This window comes from Pituophis catenifer, unplaced genomic scaffold, assembly GCF_029215685.1.
Source record: "Pituophis catenifer annectens isolate HBS135680 unplaced genomic scaffold, rPitCat1.0.hap2 SCAF_4, whole genome shotgun sequence".
Lineage (NCBI taxonomy): Eukaryota > Metazoa > Chordata > Lepidosauria > Squamata > Colubridae > Pituophis > Pituophis catenifer.
Genome location: NW_027256884.1, coordinates 44743712 through 44764801, shown reverse-complemented (window position 1 = coordinate 44764801; position 21090 = coordinate 44743712). Strand labels below are relative to the sequence as shown.

General features: G+C 35.5%; 1 protein-coding gene across 2 annotated transcripts in view; it reads left to right on the top strand.

Moving 5' to 3' along the window:
* Positions 1–19926, top strand: part of ANOS1 (anosmin 1) — a 90270-nt gene extending 70344 nt beyond the window's left edge. Inside the window, exons 7-16 of one of the 2 annotated variants that reach the window (XM_070943248.1) lie at positions 3511–3716; positions 4595–4742; positions 7061–7201; positions 12601–12698; positions 14450–14621; positions 16145–16365; positions 16503–16641; positions 17377–17431; positions 19378–19419; positions 19797–19926. In XM_070943248.1, coding sequence (XP_070799349.1) covers positions 3511–3716; positions 4595–4742; positions 7061–7201; positions 12601–12698; positions 14450–14621; positions 16145–16365; positions 16503–16641; positions 17377–17431; positions 19378–19419; positions 19797–19845 — 1271 coding nt within the window. In that variant the 3' untranslated portion in view covers positions 19846–19926. The remainder of the gene's footprint in view (positions 1–3510; positions 3717–4594; positions 4743–7060; positions 7202–12600; positions 12699–14449; positions 14622–16144; positions 16366–16502; positions 16642–17376; positions 17432–19377; positions 19420–19796) is intronic. The other variant, XM_070943249.1, reaches the window with a different exon arrangement.
* Positions 19927–21090: the final 1164 nt, after the last annotated feature.

Here is a 21090-nt window from a genome sequence, read left to right as displayed (position 1 = left end):
AATATGAAAATAAACTGTTATTTCTTTTTCTCTCTTTGGGAACTTAAAGCCTGAAACAAAAATAAACAATTGTTTCTTTTATAAAAGCCTGTTGGGTTGAGTACTTAAAGGATAATGAGAGATTGTCCTTTCTTTTGAGTATCTGTGTACCCTAGGCAGTTTTATGCATTGTTTTATAGATATGAAACAAGACAAAATATTATTTTTATAGAAAATCTACATCCTCATAAGTATTTAATTTCTGAGAGTCATCATCATTCAGCTGCTTTTCCTAAATAAAGTTTTAAAAAACTATTATATAGATGTTTGACTATTTACAGTCAGGTCCAGAAATATTGGGACATCGACACAATTCTAACATCTTTGGCTCTATACACCACCACAATGGAGTTGGAATGAAACAAACACAATGTGCTTTAACTGCAGACTGCCAGCTTTAATTTGAGGGTATGTACATCCAACTCAGGTGAACAGTGTAGGATTTACAGCAGTTTGCATATGTGCCTCCCACTTGTTAAGGGACCAAAGGTAATGGGACAGAATAATAATCATAAATCAAACTTTCCCTTCTTAATACTTGGTTGCAAATCCTTTGCAGTCAATCACAGCCTGAAGTCTGGAACGCATAGATATCACCAGACGCTGGGTTTCATCCCTGGTGATGCTCTGCCAGGCCTCTACTGCAACCGTCTTCAGTTCCTGCTTGTTCTTGGGGCATTTTCCTTCAGTTTTGTCTTCAGCAAGTGAAATGCATGCTCAATGGGATTCAGGTCAGGTGATTGACTTGGCCATTGCATAACATTCCACTTCTGTCCCTTCAAAAACTCTTTGGTTGCTTTTGCAGTATGCTTTGGGTCATTGTCCATCTGCACTGTGAAGCGCCATCCAATGAGTTCTGCAGCATTTGGCTGAATGTGAGCAGATAATATTGCCCAAAACACTTCAGAATTCATCCTGCTGCTTTTGTCAGCAGTCACATCATCAATAAATACAAGAGAACCAGTTCCATTGGCAGCCATACATGCCCACGCCATGACACCACCACCACCATGCTTCACTGATGAGGTGGTATGCTTAGGATCATGAGCAGTTCCTTTCCTTCTCCATACTCTTCTCTTCCCATCACTCTGGTACGAGTTGATCTTGGTCTCATCTGTCCATAGTATCTTGTTCCAGAACTGTGAAGGCTTTGTTAGATGTTGTTTGGCAAACTCTAATCTGGCCTTCCTGTTTTTGAGGCTCACCAATGGTTTACATCTTGTGGTGAACCGTCTGTATTCACTCTGGTGAAGTCGTCTCTTGATTGTTGACTTTGACACACATACACCTACCTCCTGGAGAGTGTTCTTGATCTGGCCAACTGTTGTGAAGGGTGTTTTCTTAACCAGGGAAAGAATTCTTCGGTTATCCACCACAGTTGTTTTCCGTGGTCTCCCGGGTCTTTTGGTATTGCTGAGCTCACCGGTGCATTCCTTCTTTTTGAGAATGTTCCAAACAGTTGTTTTGGCCAGGCCTAATGTTCTTGCTATCTCTCTGATGGGTTTGTTTTGTTTCTTCAGCCTAATGATGGCTTGCTTCACTGATAGTGACAGTGATCTCATCTTGAGAGTTGACAGCAACAGATTCCAAATGCAAATAGCACACTTGAAATGAACTCTGGGCCTTTTATCTGCACATTGTAATTGGGGTAATGAGGGAATATCACACACCTGGCCATGGAATAGCTGAGAAGCCAATTGTCCCATTACTTTTGGTCCCTTAACAAGTGGGAGGCACATATGCAAACTGCTGTAAGTCCTACACTGTTCACCTGAGTTGGATGTACATACCCTCAAATTAAAGCTGACAGTCTGCAGTTAAAACACATTGTGTTTGTTTCATTCCAACTCCATTGTGGTGGTGTATAGAGCCAAAGATGTTAGAATTGTGTCGATGTCCCAATATTTCTGGACCTGACTGTAAATCTTAAACTTTTTATGTCTAGCATATTTTCTACAAATCTTTCTAAAAATTCTAAATCCATGATTTAGAATTTAGGCTAAATGTTAAATTAACATTTGATAATTATAATTTTCTTGATATTTTAAGCACTGATGACTTTATTAAATATTTAATACTTTTACAGTGTATATAATGTTCATATAGCAACATATGAAACATACTATGCGTTTATGATCTTTTCATTACTTGTTTGCTGTGAAATAAACTATCTTTCCTCTGATGTACCAATTTCATCCAGTGATTTCTCATATTAAGGGAATCCAACAGCATGAGTTGTATAGTTATTTATCAAACATAGTTTATGTTATACTTGATGAAAGGTTTGACTGAGAAAAATGTGCTGGAGATGTCTAATGTAAAACTTACTTAAGTTTTACATTAGACATTAGAGTTCAAAAGCTCAGAAGTCTGAATTTCTGATCTTGATGACTGATTCAGATTGGATCCTGCATAGTTTAATAGATCTGTTCTTTACAGCTTATTCTTGTGGCTGTACAGCTAGACTTGCTAGATAATAACTAGCCAGTCAATCTGAATCAAAGTTTGCAACATAGTATCAGGAATACTTGCTAATAAAGTTTGTAGAGATGTGTAAAGTCTTTTAAGGAAAGTGTCAAAACTAGTCTAATTAATGGCATAGGAAAAATTATGTACCCAGTTATTCATTATTCCCCAAGTAAAGCATGTTTAGGTGCTATATTGCAAGGAATCTAAACTAAACATTTTAACTATATGCACAATCTAAAGAGCAATCTAACAGTTTATTTGGACCACTGTATAGCAATACATTTAAACTAATAATCGTTTTATTGCATTGCCAATGTAAATGAAGCTACTTTTTTCTTATTTTATATTTCATGCATATCTTCTAAAATCTAAACATTTGGGTAGAAAAGTATACACAGTATAACCTTTCTATAATTTCTTTAAGATATGAATCATATTTTTAAAAGATCGTTTAATAATTTATATAAAAATGTATTTTCTGAAAAGGCAAGTCTAGGAATTTAGAAAATTTCTGTTTGATGTTTTCCGTTATGATATTTAAATCCTTGTCTTCTGATATCCCTTTTGATTATTGAATAAGGAATCTAAGAGCTGTGCTATATCAGACTATAATTTTCTATTGTTTAGTGCATGCTTTTTAACCAATGGGAAGCAAAGCATAAGTGTAGTCTTTCTCTCCCATGTAAGTGCTACAGGACCTGGTATTTAAAGATGTATTGTTGTCTTGACTGAAAACTCTTAGCAGCCTTACATGCCATGATTTTGCCTAATCTTGTTAACTAAGTGGCATGCTTAGTGAAGAACATAGCACTTTCTGTAGAATAGTTTTATCCCTATGCAATTTATCCATCTCATGCACTTGCTTGGACTAAACCACTAAACAAGCATTTATTTGAAACATTTGTCAAAAAGGGCAAGGAGTTCCTGTCAAAAACCTTTGGAACATGTTGATATTGATTATAAAGAAATTATTCATTCCTACAAAGCTTCCCCCCCCCTTAGATCCATCAGCTCCATCTGCTCCATCTAATCTCAGGATTGCCAACTCTACAGTAAACAGTGATGGAAGTATAAACATAAGGATTATTTGGGATGTCCCAGAAGAACCTGATATTCCAGTCCATCATTACAAAATCTTTTGGAGCTGGACTGTCAGCAGCAAGGCTCTTGTCCCAGCAAAAAAGAAGAGAAGGAAGACTACAGATGGAGTAAGTAAAAAAGGAAATAGAATGAGATTCTAAAAATAAATGTCTCAATTGCTTCTGTCTAGTGTGTTCAATTTTCTTTAGGCTAGAGGCCTTCCAGTCTCTGAACAGCATCTTGAAGAGCACTTTGTAAAAGAGGACAAGGGAAATGGGCACTTAAAATATTTTAGAAGTTCATGGCAGAAGGACAAACATTAAATGAATTACATTATGTTATTTAAATTACTTCCTTGCTAAATTGCTAAAGCGGTTTTATTCAGGCAGGCATTCAAAGTTTAATGGACTGCTGCTGATTTTTCTTGCTGCTTTTATATTTTGAGAAGGATTATTTTACTCTTTGTTTAGGTACTGGGCTTTATAATATCCTATTGTACATAATGCTTATATGTTTTCATGTTTTCATTGTGTAGAGTCCAGTAAAATTCAGAATACTAATGAAAATACTATTAATAAAAATAATAATAATAGTGAATAAAATGACTCTTTCTCTTGAACCTCAGTAATTGGTATAGGAGAGATCAACAGGACCCTATTCATTTGATAGAATATGTAACAGCTAAATTGTTTCAGTGTTAGTATTATCTCTGTATTAATGTGGAAAATGACAATCCATCTCACATGCATACAATGTCCTTCAACACGTATGGAGAAAGTTGGTGAGAGAAAATGCTGTCGACTTGGCCTGATACTGGGCAAATGTCATTTAGTTTTCATCTATTTATTTTACATATTTTTAAACATGCTATATTTTTATGACCTATTTTATGCCTATTTTTTTGGCTCACCGTTGAATGTTATATGTATATTGTTTGCTTCTGACATGAATAAAGAGTTAGGAAAACCATAATTGATTCATGCAACTTAACTTTGTTCCATTATAGTCTCAAAATTATGTGATGCTTGAACACCTTCAACCCAATAGTAATTACATGGTGGAACTGCAGGCAGTTACATACTGGGGTCAAATACGTCTGAAAAGTGCAAAAGTATCTCTCTACTTTAGTTCTACTCAGACAACTGTCAGCAATAGTAAGTGGTGTTTCCATAAAACAATAGTAAAGTTTTTGTCTTTAACGATCTATCTCTCTAACTCTCTGTCTTTATTCTATTCCTAAGTAGTTTACTGGGTATGTTCTCCTTGGTCCAGAATATTCCAGTTTGGTTAGAAACACTTCATAGATGGGAATACTGTAAATTTAATAATCTTTTGACTGGGCACATATAGAAAATTAATACTGATATTTAGTTCTTACAATATATACATATTTGGAGCTTTTCCAAATATAAAAATAAATCATAATTATCACAATGTGATTTAGTAGTTAAGGACAATGAGTGGAAAGACCTAGGTTTTATTTAACCACAACTATGGAAGCTCATTGAATGACTTTTAGCCAATCACACTCCAAAGTAACCCACAGACTGTTTGTGGGGGGAGGGAGTGGAAGGAGGGACCACAATATAAACTGCATCTTTGGGTCATGAATGAAAAGTAAAATATAGACCTAATCCAGTGGTGGGATTCAAGTAATTTAACAACCAGTTCTCTACCCTAATGATTTCTTCCAACAACCAGTTTGTCAAACTGCTCAGAATGTTAACAACCGGTTCTCCCGAAGTGGTGCGAACTGGCTGAATCCCATCACTGAGCTAATCCTTAAGAAATATATACAGCATACAAATAGGGAAAGCATGAGTCTGTTTGTCATCTATATGGGAGATATTAAAAAGTGCTAGATGTTTTGGCTTTTGTGACATTAAGCAAATTAATGCATGTCTTCTGTATATGTCTAATTCTTCAATGTTGGGATTAGTGCTAGTTAATAAGTTAAATATTTTATTTCCAAGGACTTCCTAGAGGATTGCAAAACAGATTTAAAGATACACCATATTTGTTCCTTTTAGTGCTTGCTATGTGCACTGAAACTTCTCATCTAATCTCTATATGCATATTACAGCAGGGTAACTGAAACAAATTCCTTTTTTATAGTTACCAGTTTCTATCCCCTGCTGCAGATCGTATTCAATTTACATTGCAGATAAAACCTTTGCTAATCAAGGTCCAGTTACCCTGATTTCCACATGTACATGTGAAACTTTTCCACAAAGTTTCATCAAATTACATTCAGTTGGAGGGCACCCTTTCTTTCTTATTTCACAATTAATCTTTGATTAATTCTTTAAGATGCTTTAGAAAATACAGAATTATTTTCACTTCTTTATTTTTTCTTCATTTTTACCCACAAGAGTTTATATTTTTGTGAATTCTGTTGAATTTGTCATCTTTTTTCCTTCCTGTTAGTGGATTTTCATATTTTAGTTTTACAGCTGAGTAAAAGCAGCATCAGAGAAAATATGACCATTGGTGATTATACATGATTTGCTGAAATCCAATATTTGTCCTGGTTCTAGAACAACTATTTCAACTCATGGACATATTTGATAGTGCTTGACAGATTTAAAGCAGTGTTTCTCTTGTGTGTTTTGCTTTAATAATTAGCTTATGAAAAATTGATGTACACATTATCTGAACTATGTTTTGTAAATAGTTATGGCTCCTTGAATATTAATGCATTAATTCAATATTATAACATGAACATTTCAATGCAAATTGTTTAATAATAGTTTATTCTTTTTTCATCACTAAACCTAGTTTTAAAATATTGTTTTAGGACTATAATATTCTTTTGCATTTCTCCAAAATCAGCTGCAATATAATTGTATCTTCATTTTTAGTGTATTCTACTTCTCATTAGTCAATTTGCATTTTTGTGCTGGCTATTATTGATAAAACTTACCACTTTATTACTCTTTTGATTTGGTTGGCTCTGGATGCATTGTCAGTAACATCTACACTATTAAAACTTGTTTTTTTTTAAAAAAAATGTTGAGTTACTATGATGAATTCAGAAGTACTGGAATTCATTATTGTTATTAAATTATTAAATATAAAATTAATAAATTAATAAAATAAAAGTTATCTACAGTGTAATAATCTCTTTACCGGAATACTGCCATATGTGTGGGACTATCTTTGAAAATAGAATATCTAGATTACCAGCTAGGATTTATCATATTGTATTTTAGCAAACAAGAAAATTTGAACATTTCTAAATATTCTGAAACTAATAACTTTCTTTAAGAATTAGCTGCCAACAATTGACAAAGTATGTTTACTCCTGTTTTATAAATAAATGTTAATTATTGTTCCTTTTATTTAATTTTTATTCTTTTTATTTATAATCCAGTGATCTCTTATTAGATGCATTTCAAGTATCATTTGAAAAACTTTGATTATACAGCCATCTATGCAACTGGCAAATTTTCAGAAATATTTTCTTTTACAGAAGAATGGACATCTACCATTGGTAAAGCAACTGATGTTTCATTCTTCAAAAGAAGTAGACTTAATCGTCTTCTTGAAATTGGAGTGCCTTTTTTCCAAGATGACCAACTTCAAGTGAAAGTCTACTGGAAGAAAACAGAAGGTAGTTGCAAAACCATATGTTAGTTACCTTGCCTAAATAATTTGTTGGTTATTAATAAATACTGATTCAGATAGCTTTCTGGTAATTTTAGCTATACAAATACAGAAAGTCTGACTGCTTTGTGATATGCTGTTGGCATTTTTAAACACATTATAATTATTATGAGCTATTATTTATTATTTAAGTTAATGTAGAAGCAAAGGTTTCCAACTTTCTCCTAAGCAGATATTTGGAGGAGACTGGAGGAGAAGAATGTTGCTTACCGATATACATTCTGTTTACTATTAATTTGCATATGTACACATGCATATAAAGTGTTCATCATCAATATGACCCAACAGTTACAGCCCCTTTTTCTATAGTGTCGATTTGACCTAGATACCATAGTTAAAAGGATTTCTCCCCCCCATCTTTTTAACCCTAATAATAGCAATTTTATGTTTCCATTTTTTAGCTTCCTCAGGGATTACTATAATACAAAGGGGGAAAATTTGTAGAAGTAGATTAAGGATCTCCAAACTAAGCAAAGAAACCTAAACTTGATTATTATGACTGTTCAGTGGTATTTTTTTTCATAAACTGTTGGCATAACCACCCTCCTTTTTATTACATCTATGGAGGCAGCAACTCTCTTGTAGCATGGAGATCATGTTGGTGGGCATATTAACTAGAATGAAAAGCTATGTAGCAAAAGAAAGGAACAAATTGTGTTTGCTTACCACCACCATTTCCACTAATGCAAGGAAGTTGCTGGCTCATTGAGAAGGCAGGAAGGCATGTAATGAAGCCTGCTATAGGAATGGAACCAGTGGTGGGATTCTGCCGGTTCTAGGGGGTTCGGCCGAACCCTTTGTTAAATTGCTGGCTCACCCCGCCCCTTGCCCCGCCCCTCCGCACCACTATTTATTGCCAATAAATAGTGGTGGGCGAGGGGCGGGCGAGCCAGCAATTTAACAAACAGTTCGGTGTTTTTTTGTAATTTTATTGGCCCGCGGAGCTTCAGCATAGGCTAATTAGCCCCTTGATTCTGTCGGCCTCCTGACTCTCAGCTGATTTGCTCTCAGCTGTTTTGCTCAGGGCTCTGCTGCTTGCTTGCAAAGAGTGCAGATTTTTTTCCCCCTATCTATGCTGAAAAACGAAACTGAAAGTAAAAGCCTGCTTTACTGTTGCTGCAACGTTGGAAAATTAGGCAGGCAGATTTCTTTTCTTTTTCCTCACCAAAAAAGGTAGGTGCAAACTACCTTTACTGGAAAGGTAGTTTTCCCTAAAGAGGTAGTTCCTCTTTAGGGAAAAAGAAGAGAATTCAAGATTTTAAAACACAAAAGAAAAAAAGCTCTATTTAAATAGGGAATTGTAATAATTGAGATACTATTAATTGTATATTGTGTTGAAAGCAGAAATGGTTAAATTGTGGTTTGGAGGAATATATGGGGGAAATTATTTGGTTTATTATTATTGGTAAATATAATTAATTGATTTGTAAGAAATTGGATTGCATGGAACTAATTGGAATATTCATGTTCATATTGATTAATATACAAAAAAGGTAGTTATATAACTAATTGATTTATATTAAAATGTTGAATTTATATTAAACAACTGTAATATTACATAATTAACCAATGTGAGGATGGATATAAAAATAGATGACAATGAGAAGGAGTATAATATAGAATAGAAGGGAAAAATTGAATTTGATTAAGATTAGAGATGAGGATGAAGGGTAATATTGTTTTTTTTTAAAAAAATAGATAAGGAATAAATATGGCAAAAAGGAAATATAGAAATTGTAAATTTAATTGAAATGACTAAACACTGTTTAAATTTGTGAACTGGCCAAATACTCTGTTCAAAGAAAATACATTGTATGTTTGTATGTGTGTTTCTAATTACTGCTATTTATTCATATTTATTCTCTTTTATTCTTTAAAGTTTAACAATTCATTCTTTTATCTTAATATCTTTATATTTGTTTGGTGTTGCCTTTCTTCCATTTCATCTTTTTTACTGTACAGCAATCTTTCTCCTCAAACCTACCACCTCTCTCTTTTCTTTCCTTCTTACTTTCTCTTCCCCACCTCTTCTCCTCCTCTCTTCCTCCCTCTCTTACCCTCACTCTTACTCTAATTTCCCTTCCCTTCCTCCCTTCTCTTCCTTCCCTGTCTCTCCTTCTTTCTTCCATCTCTCTTCTCCTTCCTTCATTCCTCTCTATTGCTGTATCCTTTTGTGCATATGGATTACTCAGAGGGCTGAAAAAGTTATTTTTGACCGGTCCTCACACTTTTGACCAGTCCTCGCACTTACGACTGTCCTCACATTTTACGTTTTACAACCTATCTTGTCACCATGGTGAAGAGAAGTAGTGGTGAAATGACTGACACGGTTGTTAAGAATGCCACAATGGGCATAAATGTGAGGATGGTCATAAGTGCGAGGACCAGTCAGAAATGACTTTTTTCAGCCCTCTGAGTAGTCCCTATGCATATAGCCACGGCCACCCGGTCACATGATCAGCTAGCCACGCCCACCCAGTCACATGACCACCAAGCCACATCCCCCAACTAAGTCATTCCCACAGAACTGGTTGTTAAAAATATTGAATCCCACCACTGAATGGAACTAACCACTTTCCTTATTAGACTGATACCACTGTCTGTATTAGACTTTCTGGTCATGCCCTCTTCTGTATCCACCTGTATTCTTCCTGTGCCCTGAGTTAATAGATGTAAGTGAAGAGAAAATGCCATTTGAATTCTCATGTACTGACTAAATCAGGTCTTGTGTCAATACTGATTCTAAATGTTTGATTAGGGCACTCATTTCTGTGAATTGCAGCATTCCAATACTTGTTATCAACATAGATAAACATATAGGACTATGGATAAAACAAAAATCAAGTTATCTTTGTTAATCAATTATAGAAGCTTTTTGTTCTTTGTTTCAGGTACAAGGCTTCTCTTGACAGATCAGTTAGAATCTTAATAGGTCTAGGAAACCATTAACCATATTAAAAAGGAAATGGTAGTTAAGCGATCTGTAGAAGATTCCCTATTGGAGACTAATATTGCTGTACAAATGACTCAAGAAATGGCCTAGCCATGGCCTTTGATGGTCAAGATAAAAAAAGCACTGCCATGTAGGAACTCAGAGTGGATGTGAACATCAGTTTCCTATTGTAGCATTTAGGTACTGGACAAATCATCTGAAAAAACTCCAGAGCATAGTTACAATCTCTGAACCCCCAAATTTGTAGCTTGATCATAGCCTAACCATAGTATCTTTCTTTGTATGCATACAGATTATTGAATAGCAAGACTGAGTCATAAATCATCTCAGATGCAGAAACCATTAGCAATAACACACTGGAACAACCCCAGCACAGTTGTATAAGATGCTATTTGTATAGGCAAAGATTTGCATTAGTGGTATGTACTTAGATGGAGTTCTAAACTTACATTTCAGTTCAGCATGGCTTAACACTTTTTTTTTTCAAGAATAATGTAGCATCTTGATATAATAATGTCAATTTTTTGTTAAGGGGTTTTCTGCTTTTGTGTTGCGTTAGCCTTTTAATCAGTGGAAATTCTGCTTGGTTTGGTCTCAGATTGTCTACTCTTCCTATATCTTAAACAACTATCAATGAACTTGGCATCTGAATAACTTATTTTAATATTTGCCTAGAATAAAGCAAATAATACATTTAGGTAAGATTTAAAAAAAAGGGATCTTGAAATATGTGAGATAAACTTGTTAAACTGGATTGCTTGGAAAAGTAAGACAGAATAAAACAAATATTATGGAAAAGCAAACAAAAGTTCTACTGAAGGTTTTTTTCTGCATAAGAAAGAAATATGTGATACTACTAGCTTGCATTACTTTTGGGCTACTCACTGTATGCCTTTGAGCAGAGCCAAAATAGTTAGTTGCAAATAAGTGTAGCACATACTATAGTTTAAACATTCTATTTAGTTTTCATATGATTGATATGACAGTCTGCATTCTAAATGCAATGTATTTTCATGAACAAAATTTTATTAACGATTCTCTAGCATGACTGTCACGCCTTCTTAATTCACATAAGCAGGCCAGACTTACCTTGCTCCAAACCTTGCTTGCTGCTGCCTCAGGTGCTTTGAAACCTGAACATGCATTGAGTATATTTATTTTATTTATTTTATTTTATTTTGAATTTGTATACCGCCCTTCTCCCTGAGGACTCAGGGCGGTGAACAGCCAAGTAAAAACATCAAGTACAAATATTAAAATACAGTTAAAATATACATATATAAATTTGGCCCCATTAATTAAAAACAATAAACAAAACACTTAAAAACACTTAAAAAATTAGGCCAGCCCGGCTTGCTGGAAAAGGAAGGTTTTAAGGGCACGGCGGAAGGCACCAAGGTCTTGGATTCTCCTTATCTCTGGAGGCAATTGATTCCAGAGGGTAGGTGCCCCCACAGAGAAGGCCCTCCCCCTGGGGGTCACCAGCCTGCACTGTTTGGCTGATGGCACCCCGAGGAGGCCCTCTCTGTGGGAGCGCACAGGTCGATGGGAGATCGTCGGTGGCAGCAGGCGGTCTCGAAGATAGCTAGGCCCTATGCCATGGAGCGCTTTAAAGGTGATAACCAACACCTTGAAGCGCACCCGGAAGACCACTGGGAGCCAGTGCAGCTCGCGCAGGAGCGGTGTTACATGGGAGCGCCAGGCTGCTCCCGTCACTACCCGCACTGCTGCATTCTGGACCAGTTGGAGCCTCCGGGTGCTCCTCAAGGGGAGCCCCATGTATAGATAGCAAAGACGTCTGCCTGGCAACTAAATGCAGATTAATCTGCATGATTTTGTCTCCCATAGTTTTTTCTATGGGAAAAAACTAGAAATGAGGAAAATTGAGAGAACTTTCATGATTTTTTTAAAGCAACTTAGTAAAATCACTTGCAGAATTAGATGAATATTAGTAAAATGATTAATTTACCTTTTTTGTTCTCTCCTACACTTATATATCTAGATTATTCAAATGGGTAGCATTCTGTCAGATTTGTAATAATTCTTTAGTATATGATTGTGTCCATTTTTCTGCACTTTCCACTTTCACTTTTCTATGGGCTTTTAAAACTGCAAACCCATTCTCCTGGGTGATATTTTAATGGTGCAACACAACTGTGTAAAAACTGCTTCATCAGGTGAACCTGAGATCTTTGGAATTTTCTCAGACTAACTTCCAATATTTTAAAAGACATATACATTTCCATTTTATATATTTTTCCTATAAATGATAAATATGTCCAATATTTATGTGTATCTCTGCATGAACTATTCCCAAAAAAAAAAAAAAAATCAGGGACTTTTTAAGTGTAAGCTTCTATTCATTTTCCCTTGTTATGTTATTTCATTGATAGATGCCACCAGCAGGGAAGGATATCATGTTCAGTGGTTCCCAGAATTATGTTCTTACAACAGTACCGAAGAGCCTGAAAAATTCAATGATGTAACATATGTAAGTTAATTTTAAAAAATATCAAAAACTGTAAAAACATGATCCTATATTTTGTGAGGAAGAGTATAAATGACCTTTAAAGATCCCATTATGTTCCCTTTACATTTCAAATACAAATTTATTTTATGCTTCAAAGCATAAATTTTGTCCTTTGTAATGAAAAGCTATTGTAACTTCAGTTCCTTGGGGTCCTTCACATGTATTTGGCTGCAGTTCCTATGGATCAGGGCTGTCAAACTCGCGGCCCGTGAGCCAGGTGCATCGCATGCTGGTCACGGCCACGTCCAGTTTAGCGAAGGAGAAAAAAGATGTGATACATCACATGAGGCTGTCGTGATGATGCATGTTTGACACCCCACTATAGATTGAATATGGCCAATTGGCCATTAGCTCTAATGAATGTGCATTATGTGACTTGAATTCTTTAAAGTGGTCTGGGTTGAGGAAGGCTGGTTGATCTAGTTCAGGGACGTCAAACTCAAGGCCTGTGGGCCGAATCCAGCCTGTGGGGTGCTTAGATCTGGCCCGTGGGGCCAGTCTGGAAATAGCGAAGGACTGGCCCGTGGTGCCTCTGCTAACAAAAGTGGGGCGTGGGCAGGGCGCACCCCCCTGGAACTGCTTTTGGCCTCCGGAGTGATCCAGGAGGCCTTCCAGGCCCAAACAGGGCCTCCAGAGTTGTCCGGAAGGCCATCCCTGACTCAGAAGGTTATAAAAGGGAGGAAAAGTAAAATATTTTACCTTTCAGGCCTGCTGGATTCTGCTACTATGTCAATAATTTATAGTTGTAGTCTTCCTATGGAGTCAGTTTCTTGATCTGGTCTCTCTCATAAGGTGATCAAGTGGACACTTCCCTATTTTTTTAAGTTTATAAAACCATGTCTGTGGAGATGTGGTCCTGTATCACGCCCACCAGGGCCCACCATAGCACTAGGTTTCTGGGGTTATTTTGTTAGGGAAAATTGAATATTCCCCCCCCCCTTTTTTTTTTTTTAAAAAGCACCGACTAAAACTGGCATGAATTATGTTTCCATTTTATTGAAGTTTGTTGAACAAATATAGTAGTATGCCTTGGGGAAATTAACAAGAAGTTCAAGAACTTGTCTACTTATCCAACTTTATCCTAGTTATGACTCCAGATTGCTAGCACTTGAAGTCATATACTTGTAATTTTAAATATGTAATTATATAAGGCATCATAAAGAGAAGTATTGATTCATTGTGGTTCTTACCAATTATGGTTATTTCAAGTAGCTGAGACTGGAAGTGAATTGTTCCATCTTTTGTTTGTGGTACAAACTGATTTTTGTAGGATCAGGTAGAACAAGCTATATTTTTTCCATATAACTGAGCAGATTTTTGTATATTTTCTTCTATCAACTTTTACAAATATTGAAATATGTGGCACATTTTTTTTCCTTTTCAACTTGTGCCATATTATGAAATTTCCTCTATATGAGGAAATTATCTAGAGATTTGGGCTGAATGCGTTGCCTTCAGCCCTACCTATTTCATCACCTATTTCATCTCCCTATAATAAGGGAGAATATATATATGAGAATATATATATATGAGAATATATATATATATATATATATATATATATATATATATATATATATATATATATATATATATATATGAGAATATTTACATGTCTTGTTTTCTAAAAATGTATTTTTGCATTGATTGCTTGGAAAATATTAAATTTAAACCAAAAAGGAGGATAATAAAATGGTTTATGTCTCTCATAGGAAAACTATATCATACTTCAGAACCTGTCCTTTTCATGCAAGTATAAGGTTACAGTTCAGCCAGTAAGATCCAATGGGCAGTTGAAATCTGAAAGCATTTTGTTTACGACTCCACCTTGTTCTGATCTAAAAGGGAAAAAACACAAGTATGTAAGCTGCGTGGCTAAAGGAGGTAAGATTCAAAACAATTACAATGACATAAAATACTTAAGTAGCTAGTTCATACACCAGTTTTTAAAATGGATTACTTCCATCATTATATGAAGAGCTTTAAAATTGTTAATGTAACCACTTACAAGTATTAATTAATATTGCAAAAGCAGATTAATTAATAAGAATACAAAATACAAAAGAAACAACCACAAGTTTAATTTTCTTTGTAATGTGATTTTACAGACAGTAAGTTAGAAATTCTCAATATGACCTTCATTACTAGCGCCTTCTTTTAACACTACATTAAAGAAAATTATTTTACAAGTTTTATATGTAACAGAAGAATACAGTTTAGGCATTAGATACATCAAAACATTACACATTTGTATGCTTTATTTTAACCTGATAAGATGTGATGTCTTTCACAGCTGGTCTAGCTATCTCCAAACATTTTATATTTTCTTTGATAGGTCACATCTCTTTAAGCAATTTCTTTAGATAGAAGAATATAGTATTGTAAGTAATAGTTTCAGTTCTGATATCACAAATTGTCTTAACATTTGTTAAAACATTTACAATAAATGTTAAATGCTGTCAAATACTCACCAACATCTTAGATTTTTGAGTGAGTCACATGACTCACTTTTGAAACTAAATCAAAAAGAATATTTAGGAAATCCTGAGACAATAGTTTCTCTTGATTAAACAGCAAGAAAAAATTTCCAAAAGCATTGGACCTTTAGAGAACAGAATGTGGGATTGTTCAGGAATAGAGAATTTTATTTTTGTGCAGCTATCAACCTTGTTCTGGAATAAGCATGCATATATTTTATAGCTAAAATATTTTATATTTATACACTGTAAAATATATGCATGCTTATTCCAGAACAAGATTGATAGCTGCATTGGCCTCAAATGTATCAAGCATATTTAATTGGTTTTAAGTGGATCAGAATATAATGCAAATGATATGTTATAATTTTGATATTTGATATCCTGATATCCATAAAATGAATTTAATATCTTCAAATATTAATTGACTGACATTTATATACAGATATTTATATAAATATGATATTTTAAAAATATGAAGGAAGAATATGCTTTCTGTTTAAATTTTATATAAATAAATTACATAGTGTTTCCATTGTACCCAATTCAATAAATAGTAATACAGCAATGTTTTTTTAAAAAGATATTTTAGACATCTAGAAAACATATAGATAATGGTGATTTACATAATAGTATTATTATAATAATATAAATGGGTCTATATCACTTATAATATCAAATCATAAAATTGGAATTTGTGGTAATGTTTACTCATTGAAGTGCAATGTATGAAACAAAACTATATTCATGGTAGATAAAATAAGTGATATAGTGGTGAGCAATTCATTTGAGATTAAGCATTCCATTCTCATATAAGAGCAAAGTTTATATGACACATTGTTGTAGGTTCCCTTAATGTATATCTTTTTAAAATTGTTCTTACGATTGACAGAGATACTAACGTCTCTCTTTGTGGTGTTTATTTTGCAGATCCTGTTATCTCAAAAATATTGGCAAAACCAGAGAATCTTTCTGCTTCTTTCATTGTTCAGGACATTAATATTACAGGCCACTTTTCCTGGAAAATATCAAAAACAAATCTTCACCAACCAATGACAGGATTTCAAGTCACTTGGGCAGAAGTCACTACAGAAAGCAGGCAAAACAGCTTACCAAACAGCATTATCTCCCAATCACAAATATTGCCAGTAGTAAGTATGTACCTCTTCAGTACGGGAGGGGGATAGATAGGAGGGAAGACACGAGGAAGAAGCAGAGTTGATTGATGACACTGAATGCCTCAAATATATTCCTTTTACTTCAAAAAGCTGTTTCCATTTCCTTTTAGGATCACCATATGTTGACAGTACCCAACCTAAGACCATCAACTCTTTACCGTTTAGAGGTTCAAGTGTTAACCACAAGTGGTGAGGGACCAGCTACAATAAAATCATTTCGAACACCCAATTTGCTGATACCACCACACAGTGAGTGTTGACATGCTACAAAAACTTATTCTGATGCATGCATTGGCATCTCTTTCTTATATGGAACATAATATATTATGAGTATTTTTAGACATACTCTTCTCCATCTGACGTAACAGCCTGAACATGGTCTTTGATTTATTTAGGATAAAAGATGCTTAATATTCCATCTCAAATTAGCAGTCAGATTGGTCTGAAACAGCTGCTTAATTTATATATAGCTTAACTTTGATTTACTTTGTCTACAGTCTTCCTCATTAATTGATTAAATATTAAAATATAATATTTTCAACAAAGGAAAGTTGGTAAAAATCTATTTAGAACAGAATCCAGAATTTAATCAACACATGTATTCCAGATCTTTACTTTCTGTCATATCTGGCTTTCCTATAGTTCTCTAGGTGTTACGTTGAATATTTATCCTTTGCACTCAAGAATCTCAAAAACATCCATCTTGGAATGTTTTTCAAATTTTGTATGCTGCTAAACATTAATCTTAGGATTTTGTCTAAGCTATAGTATGGGCCTATTTTCAAGCACTCTGCCATCTTCAAGTAAGTTTTGGATAAAGGAAGCAGCAACTTTGAGAGGGCAGTAAGTACTTCAATTTTGCAGTGCATGATCAGACAACATTACAGAACTGGCAGTATCTCTAGCACTTCAGACAGGAGTCTTTGGTAATCCTGTTTGGAATTTCTGGGACTTTCTTCACATACACTTTTTTCTATTATTCAGCCATAGCCTTTTTCTTTGATACACTGGCAAATCTGGGAATCCAAAAGTTTTATGGGTTAGTATGAAATTAATTCATAATTATTATAACTATTCGTGTGATTTATTAAGCATTCAAATTCTATTCATGATGCAAGTAAGAAATGCCTAATTTTCCAAGTTAAATTATTACCATATTTTTCGGAGTATAAGACGCACCTTTTTCCCCCCAAAAAAGAGGGTGAAAATCTGGGTGCATCTTATTCTCCGAATGTAGCCCTGCCCAGCCTCCCAAACGGAGATTTCAGAGGCTGAAAGAAGCTTCAGAAAAAAAGCCTCAGAAAAGCTTTTATCTAAAATAATATGGCAAGCAACAAAAGAAGAATCAGTAAAGGTTCTAACCAAACTATGCTAACAAATCTGGAGAATGACACAATAACCAACAGGTCGGAAGAGGTTAATCTACATACCAATACCAAAGAAAGAAGATTGAACACAGTACAGATAGTCCTTCAGAATAAAAGCCTCTGAAAGAAGCTTCAGAAAAAAAGCCTCCAAACAGAGCTTCAGAAAAAAAGCCTTTTTTTTCTGAAGCTCTGTTTCGGAGGCTTTCAGAGACAGAAAAGAAAGTTTTTTTCTGAAACCAAGTTTCAGAAGTTTCAGAGGTAGAAAAAAAGCAAGGCACAGAGCTCACAACCAAGGAACCTGTTGCTAAAATTTACCACTGGGAACAGCTGATTGTGGGTATTCCGGAAGGCCGATCCACCCTCCAATCAGCTTTTTTCTTATTTTCCTCCCCAAAAGCTAAGGTGCGTTTTATATTCCGGTGCGTCTTATATTCCGAAAAATACGATACTTCAACTTGCCAAATATTACATCAAAACAGTTAATATCTTAGACTACAATACTCGTGAGGGTACATGTTTGTTTCATTTGAGATATGGGCCAACTAATTATATTTAATTTATATTATTAATAGATTATTTCCTTGTTATTTGTAATAGGCATGATAAAAATAAAGAGATCTAAGGTGGGTAATTCTGTTTTGCCAGATAAGAACATGAAGAGTTGATGTTGGGGAATTGCTAGCTATGCCGGAAGGAGGGGCTAGTGAGGGGCTAGTTTGGAATCATTGTGCAGCTGTAAGTGGCATAAGCATGACCCTCTCCAAAATCCATGAAGCCTTATCTAGTTTTTCCCAGGGAAAGGGAAGCAGTCTGGTGAGATTCTTGGGACATAGATGATAAACAATAAAGTTACAGCCTGAGGCTATTGACAAGTGGTTCTGCTTGCTTGTACCTGAAGTTTTAAGGCAATGGTAAGCAGTGTTGGAAGATATATTCACAATCAGAAAATGTGAATTTCTATTGCATATGGGATGGCCGTGTGAAGGGAAGAAAGAAAGAAAGAAAGGATGATAATACTAAAAACAGGATTTCACTTCACTGATGATCACATTTATTTGGGATGTAGCAATTGTTGTCAAATCTTCTGCATATTTAGGAAAAAAAAGCACTTATTCAAGATTATTCAAGCAGCCTATAAGCTTAATAGATTAGGCTAAACTTAATAAACTCAGAATTATGTTCTTTCTCAAGAACTCTCTAAATCAAACAAGAGCATTTTCTTGGTTCTTTAAGACATCTGTTTGTTCCTTGTCGAACATGATTGGTCAAGGCTAGCCAGAAGATAACTTGTTTTCTGGTCTCATGGCAGAACTGGAATGGGGTACATCCTTCCTTGTGCTCCTTGATCTCTAAGCACTTTCAGTGCCATTGATCTTGGTAATCATCTGGGCCAGCTACAAGATTTGGATGCGGAGGTACCATTTTGCAGCGGTTCTCATCCTTTCTTTATGACTAGTTTCTATAGTTTTTTATGGGATGAAGACAAGTGAAGGTCTACAGACCTTCACTTGTGAAGGTTGAGGCCCTGGTGAATGAGCTTTTTTCTTGTCATATGTTGTCTTAGGGATACTCCTGACCTATTTTGATCTTTATCCCTTTTTGTATTTTTAATTTTAAGCAATCCAGAGTTATTTGGAGTCAGGCAGCCCATAAATTGTATGTATGTATGAATTTAAAATAATGCAAATAAATACCAAGAGTGACTCTTTAATAATTGTCAGTATGTGAAATGGATCCCTGATCAACCCCTAATTGTATCAGTATCCAATTTTCTTAGGCTACTCTGAAAATTTTCAGATTCATAGGGAATAGGCAAGGAATATCAAGTAGCTCACAGTTTTGAGTTTTTGACGGGACTGGAGTCAAATAAAAGATTTAATTGATTTACTTCTGAAGCTAATAAAAGTCACAGAATAATATTGTTTTGGCCAGAAATATAACAATGTTATACTGTTGGAGGACAAACCTGTAGGGATTTAAGGCTTGCCAACAACTAATAATTATGAACTAGGGTTATAATATATTTTTTCTTTTTAGGACCTCATCTGAAGCAGCACCATCCACGTCACTACAAATCAGCCCCTGAAAAATACTAAATTGCAATAAATTATTAACCTGATGGAAAACAATGCGAAGAAGTTCTTGAAAGAAGACCAGAAAAATGCATCTTTATTGAGTTATGGAATGAGCTTTTGTTTTAATAAATGTTTACCAAGTATGAGTTGTGTATAAATCTGTATGAAATGGATTGAAGAAAGCATGTTTGTATTAATTTTAGGATACAGTACAGTATATAATGCAAAGATCAGCTGTATTCATATTATCAGAGCATTCAGCATCTATGAAAATGTAAATATTTTCACACACACACACACACACACACACACACACACACACACACTGTTCTTTTTTCGTAGGTCTATATGTGCATTACAGGCTGGTGTTTTCGGCTTCGTGCTTCTAGGAGCAATGTGTGATCACAGCTGTTGGCTGTGTACTGATTGGGTGGAGGTGTGTTCTGATTGGTTGGGAGTTTGGCTTTGCTCTGATTGGATGGGGGCTTGGCTGTGCTCTGATTGGATGGTGTGTTCTATTTAGGTGGGGGCTTGGTTGTGCTCAGGTTAGTCTGAGTTGCAGGGTTAGGGTTAGGGTTAGGGTTGTCAATGAGGGTGGGTTTCCAAATGGCTGGTAGTGTTCTGTCCCCGTCTCACACACGCACACAAACAGTCAGCCAGGAGTTAAAATAAACTTGCAGACAACAATTTCCTTCGATAACAGATTTGGCAGCAACCCAGTAGCTGCTTGCCAAAAACTTTACTCACAGAGGGAGGTGTTCCTCCTCCGTCAGATAAACCAAAATAAATTCACAAAGCCAAAGAATTGTCAAGTCCAGTCCATAATAAATCCAAGGAAGGCAGATAACGAAGTTCCAGAGACACAGTATGACTTGCTAGCTGTTCACTTTTGTCCGTCACAAAGCCTGAATGGCCACCACACCCCCTTTTATCCCATGTGGGATGTGGTCCAGTGACTCAGCTTAATCTCTGGCATGCCTCCTTCTTTGCTGTGTGCGCTTGTCTTTCGACGCTGGTGGGGATCCAGCCAAGACTTATCTCCGTCGCTGTCTAACTGCGGCTGCTCGAGATGCCTGGCTCCTGGCCTCTCTCTTCTCCTTTGGGAGACACCTGAGGCATTGCCAGAGAGGAGGGTCCTGGAGAGGGAGGCCTTGCCAACTCCATCATTTTCGAAGTCTTCTCCCTCCAGTAAGACGGGCTCGGGGGTCGGAATCACAACAGGTAGGTGGGAGGTATCATCTCGTTTATTCATGCTG